This window comes from Lagenorhynchus albirostris, chromosome 3, assembly GCF_949774975.1.
Source record: "Lagenorhynchus albirostris chromosome 3, mLagAlb1.1, whole genome shotgun sequence".
Classification (NCBI taxonomy): domain Eukaryota; kingdom Metazoa; phylum Chordata; class Mammalia; order Artiodactyla; family Delphinidae; genus Lagenorhynchus; species Lagenorhynchus albirostris.
The window spans coordinates 34,553,478-34,574,686 of record NC_083097.1 but is presented as its reverse complement, the minus strand read 5'-3'; the positions used below and the strand labels follow the sequence as shown (position 1 = coordinate 34,574,686).

The 21,209-nt window shown below is 37.2% G+C and overlaps 1 protein-coding gene across 1 annotated transcript in view; it reads left to right on the top strand.

The window, feature by feature from the left end:
• The window catches only part of OXCT1 (3-oxoacid CoA-transferase 1), a 150,736-nt gene that overhangs the window by 76,624 nt on the left and 52,903 nt on the right, over positions 1–21,209 (top strand). Inside the window, exons 8-13 of the mRNA XM_060147002.1 lie at positions 2,903–3,010; positions 4,439–4,553; positions 7,353–7,447; positions 9,223–9,271; positions 14,848–14,920; positions 15,538–15,613. Coding sequence (XP_060002985.1) covers positions 2,903–3,010; positions 4,439–4,553; positions 7,353–7,447; positions 9,223–9,271; positions 14,848–14,920; positions 15,538–15,613 — 516 coding nt within the window. The remainder of the gene's footprint in view (positions 1–2,902; positions 3,011–4,438; positions 4,554–7,352; positions 7,448–9,222; positions 9,272–14,847; positions 14,921–15,537; positions 15,614–21,209) is intronic.

Below are 21,209 nucleotides of genomic sequence, written 5' to 3'. Positions count from 1 at the left end.
TTTAAGTGAAAAGGGTTACTTTTTTTTCTTTTCTGATATGTTTCTCGCTCCTGCTGAAGGGTAGATGTAGGGAGACCAATTAGGAAGCTGATGCAATAATTCAAGCAAGAGACAGGAGGGCCTGAACTTTTGAAATAGCATTAGGTATGGAGAATAATTTGCATTATCTTCAAAAATGTAAACAAAAAGTGTTTCCATAACTTATTGCATAATGTTGTAAGTGCTTTTAGAGTTTAGAAATCACAGTTTTTCTTAAGTCTCTATTTTCTTTTTAACATGTCCTTTTGGTACATGGCTAACTAAGCAATTTATCACATCCTCCACTTTTGTATTTCCTAGTTTTGGAAACTATCTACTTAATGTCTATTTCAGCTTTTAAAAAAATTTTGTAGGTTTTTCACCTCTTGATTATAAAAGTAAAATTAAACAAAAATAGCTTGGCACTGTCACCTAGGGATAAAAATGATTAACATTTCAGTGTTAATTTCCTATGTGTTTTTCCTCTCAGTTTTTTTGTAGATATAGAAATAATTGAGCCAAAGAGCGTATCTGTAAATATTTATATAGAATCTTGCATTTTTATGAAGTGTTATGTTATGAGATATCATTAAATATTATGAGAGCCATAATACTGATTTATCACGTGGATGCACCATATATATTTTACCATTATTCTATTGTTTATAGAATCTATTCTATTCTATTGTTGATCCTTCAGGTTGTTTCCAACTCATTGTTATTTTAACAAGTGCCGTGGCCAATATTTTCATGAATAGTCATTCTTCACATATATCCTCAGGATAAATTTTTAAAGTCAAGAACTTCTTTGAAGGCTTGAATCGAATAAACGTAAAGATGTGAATGAACCCTAATGGCTGAAATTTCCAACTAGTTGAAGAGGTAGAAGTAGTGCTTAGCTGCTCTGCATTTCCTGTGTCCACCTCCTGTTTACCTGGTCACCACCTTGGATGCATTGGGCTAGAAAAGAATCAATATGCAGGAGGCCTAGTAACCTGATGCATAAGTAAGAAAGTGAAGGCTGTGCTCTTGATATATCAGAGCATAGAGAAGTTTGGAGGAGAAGATATGGAGTACAGTGATGGGGAGTCCCCTTGCCTTCTGACTCATTCTAATATGAGTATAGATGGACATCTCTACCCACTATTTCAAGTTGGATGCCCACATGTTTATTGACTCTTCTTTGGAGTTTCTGTTTTAGTTTTGTTAAGATCCTTCTGTTTATCAGAGAAGATAGCTTTTATCCATTATGTCCTATTCTTCTTCAGCTATTTAGAAGTAGTGCACAATAATGAAAATGACTCTTGTTAATCCCTGTTATTCTTTCATTGTGGAGGGAGTGTGGTGTGGGCATACATGGTAGAATAGCAGAAAGGAAGGGGGGTGCTTAACCTCAAAAACTTCTGGAGAGTTCAGTTACTAGTTTAAGGAGACAGTATAATACAACTCTCCTTGTACAAGTCAGTTCATCTGCAGATAGTTCTTTGCTTTGGGTATGACATCTGTTAAGCTGAGCACTCTCAGTCTTCAAGACGATATTTTTCTTGGCACCAGAAAGATAATTTTGTTTTTAATTAAAAAAATATTTTTAATTAATTAATTTGGCTGCATTGGGTCTTAGTTGCGGCACATGGGCTTCTCTCTAGTTGTGTCATTTGGGTTCCACAGAGCATGGGCTCAGTAGTTATGGCACACGGGCTTACTTGCCCCACGGCATGTTGGGATCTTAGTTCCCCGAATAAAGATTGAACCTGCATCCCCTGCATTGGAAAGCAGATTCTTTTTTTTGTGTGTGGTACGCGGACCTCTCACTGTTGTGGCCTCTCCCGTTGTGGAGCACAGGCTCCGGACACGCAGGCTCAGCTGCCATGGCTCACGGGCCCAGCCGCTCCGCGGCATGTGGGATCTTCCCGGACTGGGACACGAACCCATGGCGCCTGCATCGGCAGGCGGACTCTCAACCACTGCGCCACCAGGGAAGCCCTGGAAAGCAGATTCTTAACCACTGGACCACCAGGGAAGTCCCCAGAAATATAATTTTTTGATCTCAACGATGTTGACTGTAGTTTTTCTTGATCCTTGTTATTCTGAGGTGTTTTTTTTTATGTTGATGTAAAAAAATGATTTATCTTCTTTAAAAATGAATTCTAAAATAGCAGACTAACTTGGGGCATTCAGTATTGCTATAAAATTCCCTTTTGCTCTGTGAATAACTTTAATTCTGATTTTTAGAATTTCCAGTTATTAGTTAATAATTCCTTTTTCAAATTTCCATATTGAAGTTAATGATCAATCTTAAAGTAAAATTATTTCAGCAATTGCAGTTCTATCACGATCCTAGGAAGCTAATTACAGGAATAAATAAAAATGGTTACAAACAGCATTTGTATCTATATTTAAAAAGCAATTGACCAAGCAGATGTTGTTACAGATTTTTGTCTTTGATACGATAAATTTCCCATTAATTTTGAAAATCTGGGTTTAAGGGATGTGCTTTCAGATTTTGCACAGTTGAGCTGCAATTTGTGGAAGTTCAAGCAGCTGTACTGACAAACCATTTGACAAATTTGTAACTGAGGCTGTTTTAAGCAAAGTTTTAGAGCTTTATGTTTTGTATTTTATGTTCAGCCACATGTATTTGAATTTCTTCTATTTTTGTGGATCTAGAAGTTTGTATGTTTGCATGTGTATTTATTCTTTCTCTCTCTCTGATTTATATGTATATTTGTGCCGTGCATGTGTGTGTATATGTGTATATGTATACTTACATTGTACATCCAGCCTAAGTTGGTTGTAAGGATGCATATACTTCATCTTTTTTTAATAAAAAATATTCAGTTTAAGCTCTCACTATATAATTAAATTTTTTTTTCTTTTTGCCTAGGTTGAAGAAATTGTAGATATTGGATCATTTGCCCCAGAAGACATTCATATTCCTAAGATTTATGTACATCGCCTTATAAAGGGAGAAAAATATGAGAAAAGAATTGAGGTAATTGACTTAGCTTGTCTGTCAGTATTTATGGATCTGACTGTCAGAGATGTGTCCCTGGGGCTATTCTAGATGATAAGAAATTAGAGCTGAACAGGAAGTCTTGCTCTGAATCTTAATAGGAGCTTCTCATGTGTCTATCTTGAGGGGACATGATTGTCTATGTAATTGTCCAGTTCAACAGTTCCTTGTGTATATCATCAAATTACATGCTTCTCTAGGCTGTGTCTTCTAGGCTTTTGTAACTGTCCTAATTTATGATGCATAGTTTTGGCTGGCTGTCCTAATGGGTAGAGGAGGATAATCAGGTCTTTGGTGGCTTTACCCCTGCTGGACTCTTAGTGTTTGAGTGTTCAGAACTGTCTATCTATCTTGAAGTCTTTGCGCATTATAGAGTCCAGACAGAACATTATTTCCCATGAGTGTTGGGCTCTGGGCAGCTGGTGGGTATGAGATCATGGCAAGGAGTGGGTACCGGGAGCATTGGAGGTACTCTAAGGCTACTGAGAGCATGAAGACCAGCTGGACCAGAATTGATATCAAGATTCAGAAGTGTCTAGGGATCGGCAACAGAATAGACACGCAGTAAGAGATACCGTGGATTCAGAGATACCCTCTACCCGCGGACATCAAACAGAAAGGCATTCTGCAATCTAAAACTAATGTCAGGGGCCAGGGATCAAAAATGGGACATTTGCAAACAGAAACCAGAGTCTGTATCAAGGAGATTTAGTAACAGAAATAGTTTTCTGGCTGGTTTCTGGATATTTCTATGATTCAGTTATAGCAAAACCAGTCTAGACTCTGCATGTGGAAATAGGCAGTTGGCAGCAGCAATACCTGGTAAACACATTCTCACAGCCCTGCAAAAATAAAGTCCCAAGGTCTATTTCCTTTTCTTTATTCTGGCTCCATCCCAGAGCACCTGAGGAGAGTTCAGTTGCAGGAGTCTTAGAGTAACAGTAGTGGCACTCAGTGTGACAGTAACAGAGGAATTATTTGCTTCAAGGAGACAGAACAATTATATCTTCCTCTTCAAACATCTGACCTCTTTCACTTACTTTTTATTTAATTAATTAATTAATTTGTTTGTTTTATTTATTTTTTAAATTTACTTATTTGGCTGCAGTGGGTCTTAGTTGCAGCATGTGGGATCTAGTTCCCTGACCAGGGATTGCACCCAGGCCCCCAGCATTGGAAGTGCAGTCTTAGCCACTGGACCACCAGGGAAGTCTTTTCACTTACATTTTAAAGAATTATTTCTGTCATCAAATTTTATCCATAGTATTCTTTTTAAATTTAAAAATTCTCTACATTATATTGCAGATTTGCCTTATAGTAGTAATGGGAGAGAGTTTTGTATTTCATTAGTGTTAAAATACAAAGTATACCTCAACCATGAATAATTTATTTCTGTTTATTTTAAAGCGTTTATCAATCCGGAAAGAGGAAGATGTAAAAACCACATCTGGTAAACCTGGAGATAATGTAAGGGAACGTATCATCAAGCGGGCAGCTCTTGAATTTGAGGATGGCATGTATGGTATCCTTTATTTCTTGCCCCCTGGGCTGGGCAAAGACGTAGCCCTCACTTTTTACATATTCATCAGGTTACTAGGCCTCCTGCATAGTGATTCCTTTCTAGTCCATTGTAACTTCTAAAGCAATTGATCAGTTTTTACAGATGTGGCATCTAACCTAAAGGTATCAAGATAAATGAAATTAGAATTATAATCCTTTTGCCTTCTTGAAACAAAATGGTGACTGAAAATGTCCTTAGCTGTTCTCTAATATATAAGGAATTTCAGTATAATTTGGCATGTGGCTAAGGGTAATTGGGAGAAGAGATTACCCAAGGTGAGGGTTTCAAATCTCAGAAGTACTGCTTATAACCAGTGCTATTTACTTTCTCTGTGTTCTGACATTTACATACTCATTGAAACGTAAGGTCCAACTTCTTAACAACCTCTTGTTTCCCCTGACAAAGATTCTGTGAATGTACCCTTTTATGTCTGATGTTTTGTAAGGGTATTCAATGAATGATTCAAATTCTGCTGTAGATATTGAATACTTTGTCAAAAAAGAGGTAGGTGAAGATGGTTTAGTGCAATTAGCGTTTGGATTTTGAATGTGTTTAAATAACAGTGAGTCTATTCACCATTTTGTTGATTTTCAAGACATCAACTGTTGAACTATATAATACAAATAATACGTATAAATTCAAATAGTGTATGATAAGATAAATATTTGTTGAATGGTGAATCCAGTAAAGCCATACTTAAAGGCCTGGGACAGGAAGTAGTAGAAACATGACATGTGTCTCCATTCTCTGAGCTTCCCCTAGTCCATAAAAATCTTCTTTCAGACTGATATTGACAGGAGAACTGTTTTTTTACTTACTTTTTACCTCCACCACTTCATTTTTCTTTATCTTTCAGTTGATACATTGGGTTATGGTGGGAATTCACATAGGGGAAGAGAGTATAATAGTGCTTCCTCTTCCACCTCCAGTATCAGCAAGATATAGAGTCAACCAAGTGAACTGAACAGGTGAAAGCTAGTCTCTGGGTTTTCTTCTTACGTCCAGTCAGTTGGTTTACCATTGATATTTTAACACTGACTCTATGATAACGCTGATTTTTAGATATAATGGATTCTAGGTATCCTTTATTCACTGTCATTGTATTGCCTATGAAAAATATTTGCAAGTCAGTTCATATAAATGGTCTTTCCATAGCACCTACTCTTTTTCAACCCAAATTACATAGGCTTTTTTCTCCCTGGTATTTGACTTACTAAAAAATACTAAAGAACTGAGAAAATTATAGCATATGATGAAAGAGGGGGGGTATAAAACTTGTAATTTGGGTTGCCCTTACCTGAAAATGCCTGCTTATAATTATAATGGAATTAATACCTTAGTGTGTTCCATGCATCACTGTGAGAAATGAAGTACAAATAAGTCTGCACTAGATTGTGATTTGGTAAGAGGTGAACCAAGAAGCTATCATCATAGCTTCATAGACTTACTGTATTCACAAGAGGTGACCTGGCACGTTGAGTTGTCCTGCTAGCCTTTGTAGTCTATAATATGGCAGCATATACAAGCTTTATCTTTTCTGGACTTCATTCACAAAGCACTCACTGTTATTAGAATCTCATCAGAGTGCCATCATTCTTTGCACTAATTCTGTCAAAGTCTGTGGTTTGCAGTGGTAGTGGACAGCAATTCCAGACAGCGTCAGTTTTTGTTTGTTTTTTTTTTTTTGGCCAAAGTGCACAGCTTACAGGATCTTAGTTCCCCAACCAGGGATCAAACCCAGGCCCACAGCAGTGAAAGTGCTGAGTCCTAACCACTGGACCACCAGGGAATTCCCACAGACAGTGTTAGTATTTCTGATCTGGTCAGCCTGCTTGAATTGAGAGGCAAGGTCGAATCCACACCACTGCATACAAGTCAGAACTTTGATCACCTAAGGAAGAAGATTTAATACCCTCATAAGAAAAAATTTTATTGAAGTATAGTTGATTTACAATGTTGTGTTTAACTTCTGCTGTACAGCAAAGTGACTCAGTTATGCATACGTAGATTATTTTTCAGATTCTTTTTCATTATTGTTTGTCACAGGATATTGAATATAATTCCCTGTGCTATATGGTAGGACCTTGTTGTTTATCCATTCTATATATAATAGTTTGCTATTATAAACTGGTTGGGTTTATAATAGCAAACTATTAGCTCTTTGATGCTGTAACACAGCTTTTGTTTTTATATGGTCTCAAATGTGTTCACTGAAGCTTAAACATCCCCACCATCCTGTTTATGTCTTAAGGAAGGTTCAGTTACCAATGGATGTTATCACAGTGATCCAAAGGAATCTATACAATTTAGGCAGACATTTTGGTGTTGTCATAAAACTTTTTTTAAAATTCAAAAATGGTAGCCCGTTTTAGAATATTTTAATCATCTTTATTTTCAGTTGCAGTTTTGAATAGTGAAAAATGCTTTTAAACAAAGGTCAGGCCATGTTATATCAGACATCAGTCATAATAAATCATAATACAGTCCAAATTTGCTAACTATGTCTTACAATAAAAATGACCTCTTGGCTAGTTTTCTGAAGCCACTACTTTGATATCTTTATGGGGAAGGCTGTGATTAAGAGATTTTCTTTTTGAAAAAATTACAAAATAATACCTAGAGGGTGGTGGGAGAATGTATTCAGTGATTACATTCAGAGTAAGTACCTTTAAAGAAGGCCTATGTTCAGATTTATTCATGTAGAAGATTTATGACATAATCTATCTTTTATATGCTGGACCTTAACCTCTTTTTTTCCAGCTAATTTGGGCATAGGAATACCGCTTCTGGCCAGTAACTTTATCAGCCCCAGTATGACTGTCCATCTGCAAAGTGAAAATGGAGTCCTGGGTTTGGTAAGATAGAAATTGAAGTTTTATTTATTCAATCTTGATGGAGAATGAGGTATTTTATATAGTGAAATCTTCTTATAACTGAGAGTTGTTACCTTAAAGTTCCCAATCTTGTTTTTCTTTCTTTTTATCCTCATAATAAAATATTTAACTTTTCCCATAAAATGGTGGTACTTGTGAGCACGTCGTGTTGTGTTTTTTGGAGTAGATGGTGGTTTCCTGACTATGAGCTTTCCGACTGCTCCTCCTTTGTCCCTGTATCAGCTTCCATCTCCCCTATTGCATCTGCTTCAGAGATCTCACGCCATCCTATTTAGGTAGTTACTTTTAACCTTTGTGTGATTGAACAAGATAATGAAGGTCATTAACAATTCTACATTAAATAAAAATCAGTAAGTCTCAGCATGAGAAACTGAAGAGTAACATTTCTACTTTAGGACAGGACATTTTTTGACAGTTGATTAATTCAAGAACTTCTCCTCATGTAATACTCGTTTTGAGGCCAAGTTGTTCAAAAGGGTAGAATGTTCCCTTCCTCAAGATTAACCTTCCAGATGGGCTCAATATTCTCATAGAATTTGGCCATTCTCTTTATTCAATATTATAATAAAATTAAGAAATACTTAAGCTTCCTGGGTAACATTTTTTATTTGCTTATTAATTATGGCAGAGATTACTTATAGTCTGACAATTTATAATATTCCTAATCTTTTATTGTTTTTCAGTAGCTCTTAACTGTTAACGCAGTACAAATTGTACATATGGAACATGTATATCCAGTATTTAAAATATAAATAATGGTCATGAGAGTGTAGTTGTTACTGGTTGAGGCAATAATTGTGATCACTTTCAGAAACACAAAAATGATGTGAGTCTGGATAAAAGCAGATTCATATTGCAGTCAAAGACTTAAATTTTTAAGGTACCTTAAAGATTATCTAGAGTGACCAGTTCCCTCATTTTGAAGACAAGGGAAATAAGTCAATATGAATTACCCATGGTCACTGTTTAAAGAAAAATTTACACAGGTCTAAAATATTAGTTGCCGTTTCAATTTATTCAAAGAATAAATTTTTGGTCCCTTTTTTTGAAAGTATGTTAAAATTTCACAGCCAATATTTCCTGATTCTTGGCTCTAATTTAGACCTTTTCTTTTCCCTTTTTCCATTTCCTCCCTTTTCGTTTAATAAATGTTATGTTATGAAACTACTCCAGGTAATTAGAGATGGTTTATAAGAATACATAGAAAATTAAAAATCAAAAACTTAGTGAGAATTACCAGGCAAAAAGAAAATAAAGGTATCAAAACTTAGATGGACTGAGAGATAAGGTTAGAACTCCAAATCCGAGCCTTTAGGTGCTACATACCAAAAAGCTGAAACTGCTTCTCCAGACCCTTCTAGCCAAATAAGGCAGCCATTTAGTTTGTATTCATTGATATACTACCAGGAAGATTTCTGAATAACATCGGCTGCATAGTAGGTACTAAATAATTACTTTTTTATTGACCTGTGTTTCCAACAGCTTAACATTTCTTTCAGACTATGGTAGTTTTAAGAAAATATTTTTCACTTACCCAAGCACAGTTTTTAGCATAGAAAAGACAAATCAACGTGGAAAACAGAGCCACGAAAACACTGGGATCATTTTGAAAAGGTTCACCTCAAGTCTTTTGATGATTTCCTAGGGTTTTAAGCAAAGTTACTTATATTTCAGTTTTAGTGTGTGATTCAGTGAGAAACTTCTTTTCCTAATTGAACATGTGCTTTATTTGACAGGGTCCTTACCCATTAAAAAATGAAGTTGATGCAGATCTAATCAATGCAGGTAAACTCACTCATTACATGTTTTTCCAGCCTTCTCCTTTGCTATTAATTTAGTTCTCTGCCAAGTAATAGCAAAGAGTTGGGCTTGTTTCTTTGTCTTTTCCTGGAGAGTATGCCACTGTATTTTCCATGGAGGAAGCGAGAGAGAAGCCTTCCTAGTGCCCTCTTGGTCCGGATTGCCTGTCAGAGGTCTCCCCTGTTTAGGGCAGAGTAAGATAAAGGAGAAATTGCAGGAGGGGCTACATATAATGGTAGGAGCTTTGGTGGGTCAATCAGTCAGCGTCCTGAGAGCACTCTCAGGTGGGGTAACGAGGAGAATTAAAGGAAGGGACAGTTTACAAGGGTGCAGACAAGATTAAGGGAAACCAGAAAGGATGCTGAAGCACCACAGGGAGTTCTTATCACTCCTAGGCCTTAAGGGGCAGCCGTGGGAGAGGGCCACCTAACAGGAAGCAGGGTCTTTGTAGAGGAACACGACCATCTTGCAGAAACCTGGGTGAGGGTGAGAATGGAGGTCTTTTCTGCTGGGTCTCCTGCTTGTGCCTCCCATTGGCCAATCCCAGGTTGAAATAGGTCTGCTTTCTCATGATGAGAAGGTGGGGAGTGGATCCATAGTGGCCAAAACCAAGATCTGGTGCACTGAGGTTTTTGTTGTGGTTGATAATTTCTGTCCTCTAGTCGACATCAGAGTTAGGAGAGCATCCTTCAAAGGTTCAAGGGTGCTTAAGGATGTACTCTGCCACTCAGTGCAGCCCAGTGATGTAAGTAATAAATACAGAGTTTCTTTGTACTGGAGACTCTAGCCTGTCTTCTCCTTTATTCCTGCATTCATATGCTTTGCCTTTTATTATTAGCCTTTTATTTGACTGGGACATAGGGTCACATGTAGCAGCAGCCTAGAGGAGGAAAAACAGGTCAGACCTTTTGCCCATGCTTGAGGCAGCACTGCCACCATGTTAGGGCTAAAGATTATCCTTAGAATGGGGCTGTCCATAAGAAGCTAATTTTTATATTCTAGCATGTTTTTCTTTACTGTTCTTCTACTCCTGTTCACTCTACCCCCGCAAAAGTATTATTGTTACTTCATGTTCAAAAACAGGTGTGTGTAAATTTCAGGAGAGAAGTAAGAGCTGAACATAAAGGCCAGCTGCCAAGTAGAATTGATGTTTGATGCTTAGGATTTTTGAAAGTAAAACAGCTTCTGGTTGAATAGTTGAGTTAGTTAACACGACTCAACTCTGAAAGGCCCACTGTGGTAAAGCAATGACATTTAACCAAGGCTGTAATTTAATTGTACTGTACCCTTTAGCAATAGCTCGTTGATCTGTGAAAATATTTGCTGCTTGGTTTAATTAATTAATGTTAGTGAGTTATTTGCAAAATGAATAACTCCATTTTCCAAATATCAGGCTTGAGCTCATAAAACCCACTTTCTTTGGAAAAGTAGTTAATCTTTTCAGTGACATCATTGGACAGCAGGCGTTTCTGATTCCATTGAGCTTTATCTCTATCCTGATGAAGCCACTAGTTTTAGATGTCAACTTCTGAGATATCACGTATAATCGCAAACTACTTTGTAAAACAAGAATTCATTGCTGTGGGGAAGCCAGGCTGCAGAATAGTTTAATAATATCCTATCATTTTCATCAAAGTCCTGTTTGGAATTTATGATGCTTTTGACTTTGGAACTAAGTTAGGGAACAAAGTAACTAAGTTACTTTGAACTTGAGAACCCAGAATATAAATTGGTGGTTCCGCAATTCCCCAAGTTTGGAAATTACCAGGAAGATCAGCCCATTGTTTGTGTTAATTTGAAACGATTTCTATAGAAATCCCTTGGAAGGAATATAAAGAGTTATGTTTCTGGGCATAATCAGTGTATTAAAATTTTAAAATAATAATACAGCTATTTCTAAGGATCCCTTTTTCTAAATAATAATTTCATATGGTTATATAACAATGAATGACCACTTGTATAGTACTACATAGTTTACAGCATACTTTTTTCAAATATATTAAATCATTTCAACCTCAAGTGAAAACTTGTTGTACAGATTGGGAAATCAAGCCCAGAAAAGTGACGTGATGTTCTCAAGATCACGTTGCTAGGGACTAGACTAACACAGGGTCTCCTGCTCCTGGCCCCTGGCCTTTTCTGCACGTTGAGCTATATCCACTGATAACCTGAGTTTTACAGAGGTGCATAAGGCAGTGCTTAGAACATTTCCAAGGTCCCAGGAAGATTTGCAGTATCCCAGTGGAATTGTGAAATTTCTAATAAATCTCACGTTAGCTTTCATATTAGTGTGCATTTTGCATTCTTTCCTATTTCTTAATATTATTTTCTTTAATATCAAAATAATGTTTTAAATGACTTCCTTTTGATTAAAACTACTTAGAAAGAACCACCGTGTTAATCTCACAGCTTTTGAATATCCGTGGTTCCTGCCATGTACCTCTAGAGCAATGGTTTTCTGTGGGAAAGAGGGGTGATTCCTCTCCCCTGGGGACATTTGACCATGTCTGGAGATATTTTTGATTGCCAGTGTTACTGGCATTTAGTGGGTAGAGGCCAGGGATGCTGTTAAATGTCCTACAATAACCAGAACATTTATCCAGCTCCCAGCATCAATAGTGCCTGCTCTAGAGGTCTGTGTGCCACATCTGAAGAATCACAGGCCTGAACATTAAAGTTCAGATAGTATGGCATTCAAGATCTATCTAATGGTTGTGACTGACCTTTTCAAATTTATCTTTCTCTACGCCCTACAAGGTCTTCTGAGTCCACCCATACTGAACTGCTGGATCTTTTCTGACCATGACTCGTGCTTTCCTTCCTCCATGACTTTGCTCTTGCTGTGCCTTTCATTTTTTGTTTTGTTCTATCCCTTCCTTTTTTATCCCCATCTCTTTATTGGTAATGTCCTATTGAAATGCATTATACCTATCCTTGAAATCCCAGTTCATTTGTCCTCTCCAGATCCTTCTGTGGCTCAGAAGTGCTCCTCCTTCGAACCCACAACACATCTAGTGTCTCATAAGTATACCACATTTTGCCTTATAATTATTTGTGTATATTCATCTCTCTTGCTGGGTATTATGTTCCTTTTTCTTGGGGCAGTGGTTCTCAAAGTGTGGTCCCCAGAGCCACAGCATTAGCATCCCCATCACTGGGGACTTGTTAGTGATGGAAATTCTCAGACTCTAGGGAGTTGAGCTCAGCAGTCTGCATTCTTATAAGCCCTCCATGTGATTCTGATGGGTGTTAAAGTTTGAGAACCATTCGTTTAGGGCATCTGCATTTTGTGTGTAACATTGTTCAAGGCACAGAATAGACATTTACTTGATAATTGAGTGAATGACATGTTACATCATGAGCCAAAGGACTCAAAACTATGAAATTGAATAACTCTATTGCCTGAATATCATTAGAGGATAGAGACATACACAGAGCAAATTTGGAGGAGACAGAAATCAATTAGGAAAAATCAAATAAGAAAGACCCTTTTCTTTAAGATATTGATTGTGTTATTGATTATAATTGTTTCTTGACTAAATTTGGACGTTGCATTTGAAAAGCATGGATTCAACTTTAGGATACCTTTTTTTGTTTAGATTTTGGATATTAAAAATGATGAAAATTAACTTTGCTTCCAAAGAATGTATTTATAAGATGCCAGAATGTGTTAGCAGGGGCCTGAGAATAACTTTGTTTCATAAGAATTCTTTTCTGGGCTCTTTTATAAAGCCATCCTTCATAAATCACATGGGGAGAGCTGAAGCTCTCTGCATTGATCTCAAAGTTTCCTATTAAGTGGTAAATAATGCCTTCTATGTACTACCAGCTGGTTGAGACGGCCTTTTGGAAGTCATTGTGATTTATCACATAGAGAACAAAGAATGGAGAATTTTGTGTTTCTCTGCATTTTCAGCCTGCAAGTTCTTCCTTGCCTCTCCACCTCACAGGATTGGTGAGGAACTGTATTTGCTGGACGTGAAAGTTGTGTTAGGATAAGGTTTAGTTGTATTACACTTGTCCTGAAACCTGGAATTCACGGGCTGGTGTATAACCCCACCATAAAAGTGAATTGCTTGCCCCTGTAGCATTTATCCCTAAAGGGGTGATGGCACTGTCTTTTCCACAAGCAGGTTTGCAGTGAGGAATAATAACAATGACAATAATAAAAGTAATGTTTACAGAGTCCTTTCTCTATGCCAGGTACTAGAGTTAAAGACTTCACATGCACCATTTCATTTAATTCTTCAAATATCATGTGCTGTCTAAAAGCCAGCCCCTACTAACCGCACCAGAAAGTATTTTCCAAAGCTTTTCAGCTTTGTGGTCCTTTAAAAGATGTGAAAATGTTTCCTTTGTTTAGAATCAAACATTTTTGGCCAATAAATAATTCAGCATGATATAAATAGTCTTACCCTTGCTTTACAGTTGAGCTCAAATGGAGCAGGATACTGGTGGAGAAGTTAGCTCTCAGGGAAGACTTGAGAAGTTGAGGTTATAGCTGTTGTTGCACAGCTGAGCACGATCAGATCGGTCTCGTCCTGTTGTGTCCAAGAGCTTCTCTCTGTTCTAATCTTGGAATCGCTTTTCTTCCCCTTCTTTTTGTCTGCCCTGTCACACTGGGGCCATGGCATGAGGTGTTATCAGACAGTTGACTTACCTTTGGCAAAGTGGCACGTGAGCACTTTTCTACTGAGACCAGAAGCTTCTCCTAGGCTCCTAAAGCTCCTGCACAGACAGGTCACATGAAAAAAGCAGCTCAAGTTTGAGTCAGGTGATATTATAGGTTGTGTGGGGATTGGATGACCTGGAAGAACTTTTCCAGTTCTGGACTTTTATTATGAGATGTAAGTTTTGTGAGAGGTCCTTCCAAGAGGACCTTTTTTGGCTTTAATAGAAACATAGGAGCAAGGGAAGAAAAATGAAGCAGAGAGAGAGAGAGAGAGAGATGGAAGAAGAGATTCAGTCCCAGTGATGTTAAGGAATTAGGTGGGACCTTTCTTTCTAGGTTATTTACTGAATTTTAAGAAATATCTGAGGAGCATCTCCTGTGTCACTCCCTTCAAGTTGTATTCCTTCATGTCTGTTCCACAATATCTTTGCTCTAGTGACTTACAGTAGCATGGGTTTTGACAGGTGCATCCCAGCAACTCCTTTCCTCCTCACTCCTATTAGCATTTAACAGGGGCTTGTGAAGGGACTGAGTCTGGTGAGAGGCGGGGATGGTTATGTAATAATAGGCAGTAGAGGGGTGCATTGTCTGTAGAGAATTTCAAAACAATAATAAAATTAAAAGTTGGGCTGCTTTTTATTATCACCATGCAAGGGCAAATGTAAACAATGTTAGTGACAAAATGCTCTTCTTCATAGGTGAACAGTTCCCACTGTGTCTCCCATACCCCTGTTGCTGCCACATTTTGGTTAAGGGACCCTTAGTTCTGTAGGAAACAGAGAAGGTATAGACCTCTGTCTCCACCATGACTTCCACTCTTAGAAATCTAATAGCCTTTTCTTTCCTCTTTTTCTCCCGTGTGTGTGTTTGTGTCTGTGTGTCTGTGTAGGCAAGGAAACAGTTACTGTTCTTCCAGGAGCCTCTTATTTCTCCAGCGATGAATCATTTGCGATGATTAGAGGGTATGTAATAACGGAGCCCCTCATGTTTCACATGACATTTAATGAGCTGAGTCATTCCCTGAATCTGTTAGCAAGACTCTGAAACATAGACACCTCTCCCAGCCAGAAAATGATCATGGGCTTGTTTGGCTGCACCAAGATGTGAAATTATTCACATTGAATGTTGGCAGTTGGAACTTCCAGCCCGCTATTATCAAAGGAACCCTCAAAATGGAATATATATCTGTGCCAACTAAACTGAAGTAAACACTTTTAAGGCTCTTTCTGAGGATCCTAACATTTTCTACAAACTGTGTTTTCATTTTCTAGCTAGTGTTTGCTTTCAAATCTAGCCATATTCTCCCTCACTGAAGGAAACAAACTCACTGTGTACACCTGTTTTTAATTTGTTTTTGGAGACAGTATAGGCTATAATTTTTTAAAAAGAACTCTTAATGGTTATTTCTCTACATTAGCTTGAGCCAATCTATTTGGAAATCAGGTGTTGAGTGGAGGAGAGCAAATGTACTTTGGTGGGGGGGAGGTTAGAATTATTTATTTTCGTTGCTGGCAATCTCAAGCAAAACGGACATAAAGCTTGTGAAGTTTGCTTTATATTTCTTCTTTATCTTTCTCAGGGGACATGTCAATCTAACAATGCTAGGAGCCATGCAGGTTTCCAAATATGGTGACCTGGCTAACTGGATGATACCGGTAAGTAGACATGTTTTCTTCTGAATTATGCCTGGGTCAGAATAGTTATTCTTGAAGTATTAAGAAAAATCTTGTCCAATTGCTTTGAGTGCAAATATAATTGTTACAAAAATAAATATTTTGATATGTATTTCTTATTTCAATCAAATTCTAATAAAGGAAATACTGAAAATATTTAGCCTTGCCAGTTTACTGTGTAGTTGGGACTAAAAATAGGTAAGATCAGGGTCAAAGCATAATTTTCCATGGAGGAATAGAAAACTGAGGAAGGTAAAAAAAGAATGGGTTAATTATACTCTGATAAAAGTAAGAAATACAAATATTTATTATAACTCAGTTTTTATAACTAGAAAGTACAATTAAGTTCATTAATTTTATGTTAATTCTATTATTTTCTTATTCACAGTGATTAAAATCCTGTCTTGATTAGTCATATGACCCCATGAGTACTCAATCACATTTTCTTCTATTATGGAATACAAAACCTGTGATGTTTAAACATGCTTGTGAAATGCAAACAGTTTTCATTTACTAATGACTTAGATCAAGGAAGAAGCCTCTTGGAATTAGCTTTGGAAAAAGGACTGTAATCAGTTGATTTATGAGTGTGGTTCTTTACATTCCTGATTGGTGCTTCCTGATGTGTGTATGGAAACAACAATGAATGTGTGTCTATGATTATGAGCTCATTTTGGCTGGTAGCTCAGGTTACTCTTTTTTTTTTTTTTTTTTTTTTTTGCGGTACACGGGCCTCTCACTGTTGTGAACTCTCCCGTTGTGGAGCACAGGCTCCGGACGCGCAGGCTCAGCGGCCATGGCTCACAGGCCTAGCCGCTCCACGGCATGTGGGATCTTCCTGGACGGGGCACGAACCCGCGTCCCTTGCATAGGCAGGCGGACTCTCAACCACTGCGCCACCAGGGGAGCCCTCAGGTTACTCTTTTAATGTGTGTGTTTAAGGATTTCTGCGTGTTTCTCTGAATTATCAGCTACAAGGAATTTAAGTAACTGAGGCTGATGTTCTATGATGAGAGTTTTTTGTTTTTTGAAATTTCTTAGATTTTTCTCTACTCATTTTTTGAGGAAGGTGGATTAATATAGTTTATAACAATGTTAGAGATTGTGTTAGTTTAGCTTTTTTGATCTATGATCTCCCAAAACATTATTTTAAAATTTCAATTGTTATTATAACCTGGTTCTCAAATGTGGTTGCATATTGGAAGCACCTGGGAATTTTAAAAAATGGTGATACCTCGGTGCCCCCCCTTAATGATCCCAATTTAATTAATCTGAGATATAGCCTGGGAATTGGGCATTTTAAAAGCAATCCTAAGTGATTACAATATGTAACCAAGTTTGAGAACCGAGTTTGCGTGTATTAAAGAATGATCATCAGGGACTTCCCTGGTGACGCAGTGGTTAAGAATCCGCCTGCCAATGCAGGGGACACGGGTTCGAGCCCTGGTCTGGGAAGATCCCACATGCCGCGGAGTGGCTGGGCTCGTGAGCCATGGCTGCTGAGCCTGCGCGTCTGGAGCTGTGCTCCGCAATGGGAGAGGCCACAACGGTGAGAGGCCCGCGTACCGCAAAAAACGAAAAAATGTTCATCATCCTAAATCAGCCATAGCTATAAGAGTTGGCAGCTTTTGGAGCCTTCAAAGAAATCAGAGAGGGTCTCCTGAGCATTGTATAATAAGTCAGATTGATACTTTATAGGAATGTTTATTTGTGTAGAAAGAATGCATTTCTTTTTTCAAATTTTAGAAAAAGGCTATAGGAGGTAGTAGAAGGAGCATAGAAAATCAAGCCCTGGGTTTTAGCCCTGACTCTACCAGTAATCAACGTGTAACCTTGAACATGTCACTTAAGCTCTTTGGGTTAAAACATCCTCATCTATAAAATGAAGATTTGAGAATAGGTAATTTCAGGGGTCTCGTCTGGCTTTCACAGGTTAGCAGTTCAGAGCAAAGATCCTGTAGTGAGATAGACCTGGGTTGAAATCCAATTTTTGTCACTTACTAGCAGTGTAACTTGAGGCAGTTGCCATTTTTCCTCATCTGTAAAATGAGAATGATATAATAGTATCTAATTTATAGGACTATATAAAGGAATAAATGATATAATGCATACAGAGTATGTATCACAGAACTTGACCCACAGCATATGCTAGATAAACAGGTTGTTATTATTTGATAAATTAAGAAGGAGAAGTTGGAGATGCCTGACAGAAGGGAATGGGATTGGTTACCATAAACAGAAACAACAGAGTTTTAAATAGAGTCTATTTCTCTGAGCTATTAGTGAGTTTTGAAATCAAATTTCACAGTGGTTCTAGGTGTGGAGCAGAAACGTGTCCAACACATTTTTGCTTTCGGGGAACTTGGGCATCTTTAACAAGTTAGTATATGATTTGTTTTTATTATGGTTTAGCACACAGTGAGGCTGGAAGCTGTCACAGTGAGAGTATGCATTATGTAGTTGTCATTTGTAGGAAAGATTTTCCAACATGTATCACAATTTTACATATCCTATGGAGATTCCTGTGAATGATTAAAACATCACTGTTAATTACTTTATAAATTTCTTAATACAATTTGGAGCTCATGAGTTTCCAAAGGACTGGATCTAGTGGGGCAGCAATAGGGAACTCTGGAGTTCTGAAGGGACATGGAGAAGAATTAAGCATAAAAAGTGTTCTTGTGTCTGGTTCCACTCTTTTGGTCATGGAAGTTGGTAGTGTCATTTCTGAATGAGCATTTTTGTTCCTTTAGTAACTGATAATCACTTCTTGGATTCTTTATATGTGACGCACGGTATATATTTTGATTCCTTTGGATACAGGATAGCTTAAGAGTCAAGACTATGAGCTCTAGTTTGGAAGAGATCTGATTTGAATTTCATCTCTACCGCTTACAAATTACACAATCTTTAGTACCTGTTTTTGTTAGGATTAAATGAGAAGAAAATGCAAAGTGAAGACTCCAAGCACTCCATAAATAGTGGCTATTATTTTTATCTTCTTCAATGCGCTATTGCTTAACTTTAAAGAGGGAGTATTTGCCTTAAAATACACTGGCATAAGCAAGACTGTATTGTACAGTAACTAGTACAGCCTGTGTATCCAAAGTTCATATTCAAGTACCAAATCTGAAGACACATTTCTTGTTCTTATTCGTTATGGGTAAGATACAGCCTAGCCTCCTTATATAGTTTCAGTGAGTGATCTATGTCTATTTGCCCCAAAGATTTATGTTGATTTATAAAATTCAGATATATTTTTATTGCAGGGTCTGGCAGTCAAGGAGCTGAAAAGTTCAGTTTTATTGTATCATTTTTCACTTACTTTTATCTTTTTACTGAGTTTAATAATCTTTCAATGGTTGTAAAGCCTTGAGTTTCTCTGCATCACGGCATCCCCGTGAATTATTACCATGTCAGATTATAATAAACATTAAGCTTTTAAGGCAGGCAAATGGTGTGGATGCTATTTGTCTTATCCTTTAATAGCTTCTTAGTATGCAGCATGGGTCCCATTTTCACAGAGTTTTGAAAATTCTGCCCCGAGCATCCAAAGAGAGAAAATGTGACGAAACAGTAGTTGGCTTCTTCGAGTTCCGTGATTATTGTGATGATGGCAAAACCCCAGGCAAGCTATGGAAATGTGGTAAGATGTGCAATCCGTTGACTCCATTCAGAGCTGCTCTGGCTTTCCTAATGCTTATTTTTGGGAAACAGCTGCCATAAATGATTGACTTGTGAAGGGAAGTTGATGTGTATGATCAGCTATGGGAGCTGTTTTTTAAAAACATGCAACAGCCGCCTGCTGGGCAATGTTGCTGTATATGAGCAACATAGCAGCCAGGGGCCTCCTCCTTTTACGTGGGGAGAATTGAAATGAGAGATTCTTGGGGCAAAGGAAAATAGAATGTTTAGGTGTTTGTTTTTCCCTAATATTTTTCATTTCTTTGTGCATTTAGAAGATTAAATCCAAATCAATGTCTTATTCATGTATGCTTACATGTATGAGTACATAAAGTTAATTTGGTCTTCTATCTATGATGTCTGTTTTAAATAAGCTAACTCTCTCTCTAGTCTTCCTACTTGTACAGCTGGGGCTGGAGGTTGTGTTCAAGATTTAATCTAGTGATTTAGATCTGTCAGTTGTACTCCAAATATTAAATCTGTAGATACAGATATAGAAATATAAAGATTATGGTATAGAAAAAGATGTAAACATACAGATATGATTTTAACATATTGGTGTCTTGTCCATTTGGTCCCAACACTCCGGTAACCACAAACCATGGGTAAGGAAAAAGGATAGGTGGACAATATGTATGTGATGGTATGATGCTTTTACAGTTATTCAGTAGTGTTCTTTCTCTATCAATGTAATGTAGTGGAAAGTGTACAGAACTTGGAATTAGTAAATCGTGTTCTGTTACTTTCTGATGGTGTGGCAAATTATTTCACCTTAGTATACTCATTTGTAAAATGAGAATATTTAACTCATGTGCTTGATCTGGGGATTAAGTTAGCTCATTCAGCAAATATTTATTAGGCATGTATTAAGGGCCATGCTATAACTTTCTCTCTAAGCACTGTATTAGTGACATTCTACAAATTTTTATTTTGTTTGTTTCATTGTCATTTTCTTCAGAATATTTTCTTATCTTCCTTGTGATTTTTTTTCCATGACCTACTGATTATTTAAAAGTATGTTATTTAATTTCCAAATATTTGGTGATTTTCCACAATACTTTGTGCTAATTTCTAGTTTAATTCTCTTGAAGTCAGAGGACATACTTTATATGGTTTCCATCCTTTTAAGTTTGAGGTGTATTTACAGCCTAGAATATAGTCTATCTTTGTGACTTTTCCATCTGCACTTGAAAAGAATGTGTATTCTGCTCTTGTTGGCTAGAGTGTTCTATAACTGTCAATTAGGTCAAGTAGGTAGATGGTGTTGTTCAAGTCTTCTGTGTCTTTCTATTAGTTATTGAGAGAAGAGCATTGACATCTTTAGCTATAATTGTGCATTTGTATATTTCTCCTTTCAGTTGTATCACTTTTTACTTCATATATTTTAGAGCTCCATTACTAGTTGCAGTAGTACAACTAGTTGTAGTAGTAGTACTTAAGATAGTTATGTTCTTTTAACAATTTGACCTCTTTTTAAAATTATATCTCTCTAGAGCAAGTGGGTTTAATTGCCCCGCAGCATGTGGGATCTTAGTTCCCTGACCAGGGATCGAACCCATGTCCCCTGCATTGGAAGACAGATTCTTAACCACTGGACCACCAGGGAAGTCCTGACTTATTTTCTTATATATATATATTTTTAGTGGTTCTTCCAGGTTTTACAATACACATCTTTTATTTATTACAGTCTACTTCGTTATATCACTTTACATATAATAAAAGAACCATACAACTGTAAACTTATATTCTGTGCTCTTATCCTATTTGCTATTAATATTTAGTCATATGTTTTATTCTGCATGTATTACAAACCTGCGATACTTTATTATTTTTGCTCAAAACAGTCAACTCTCTTTTAAAGAGACTGAAAAATGAGAAAAATATTGCATATTTT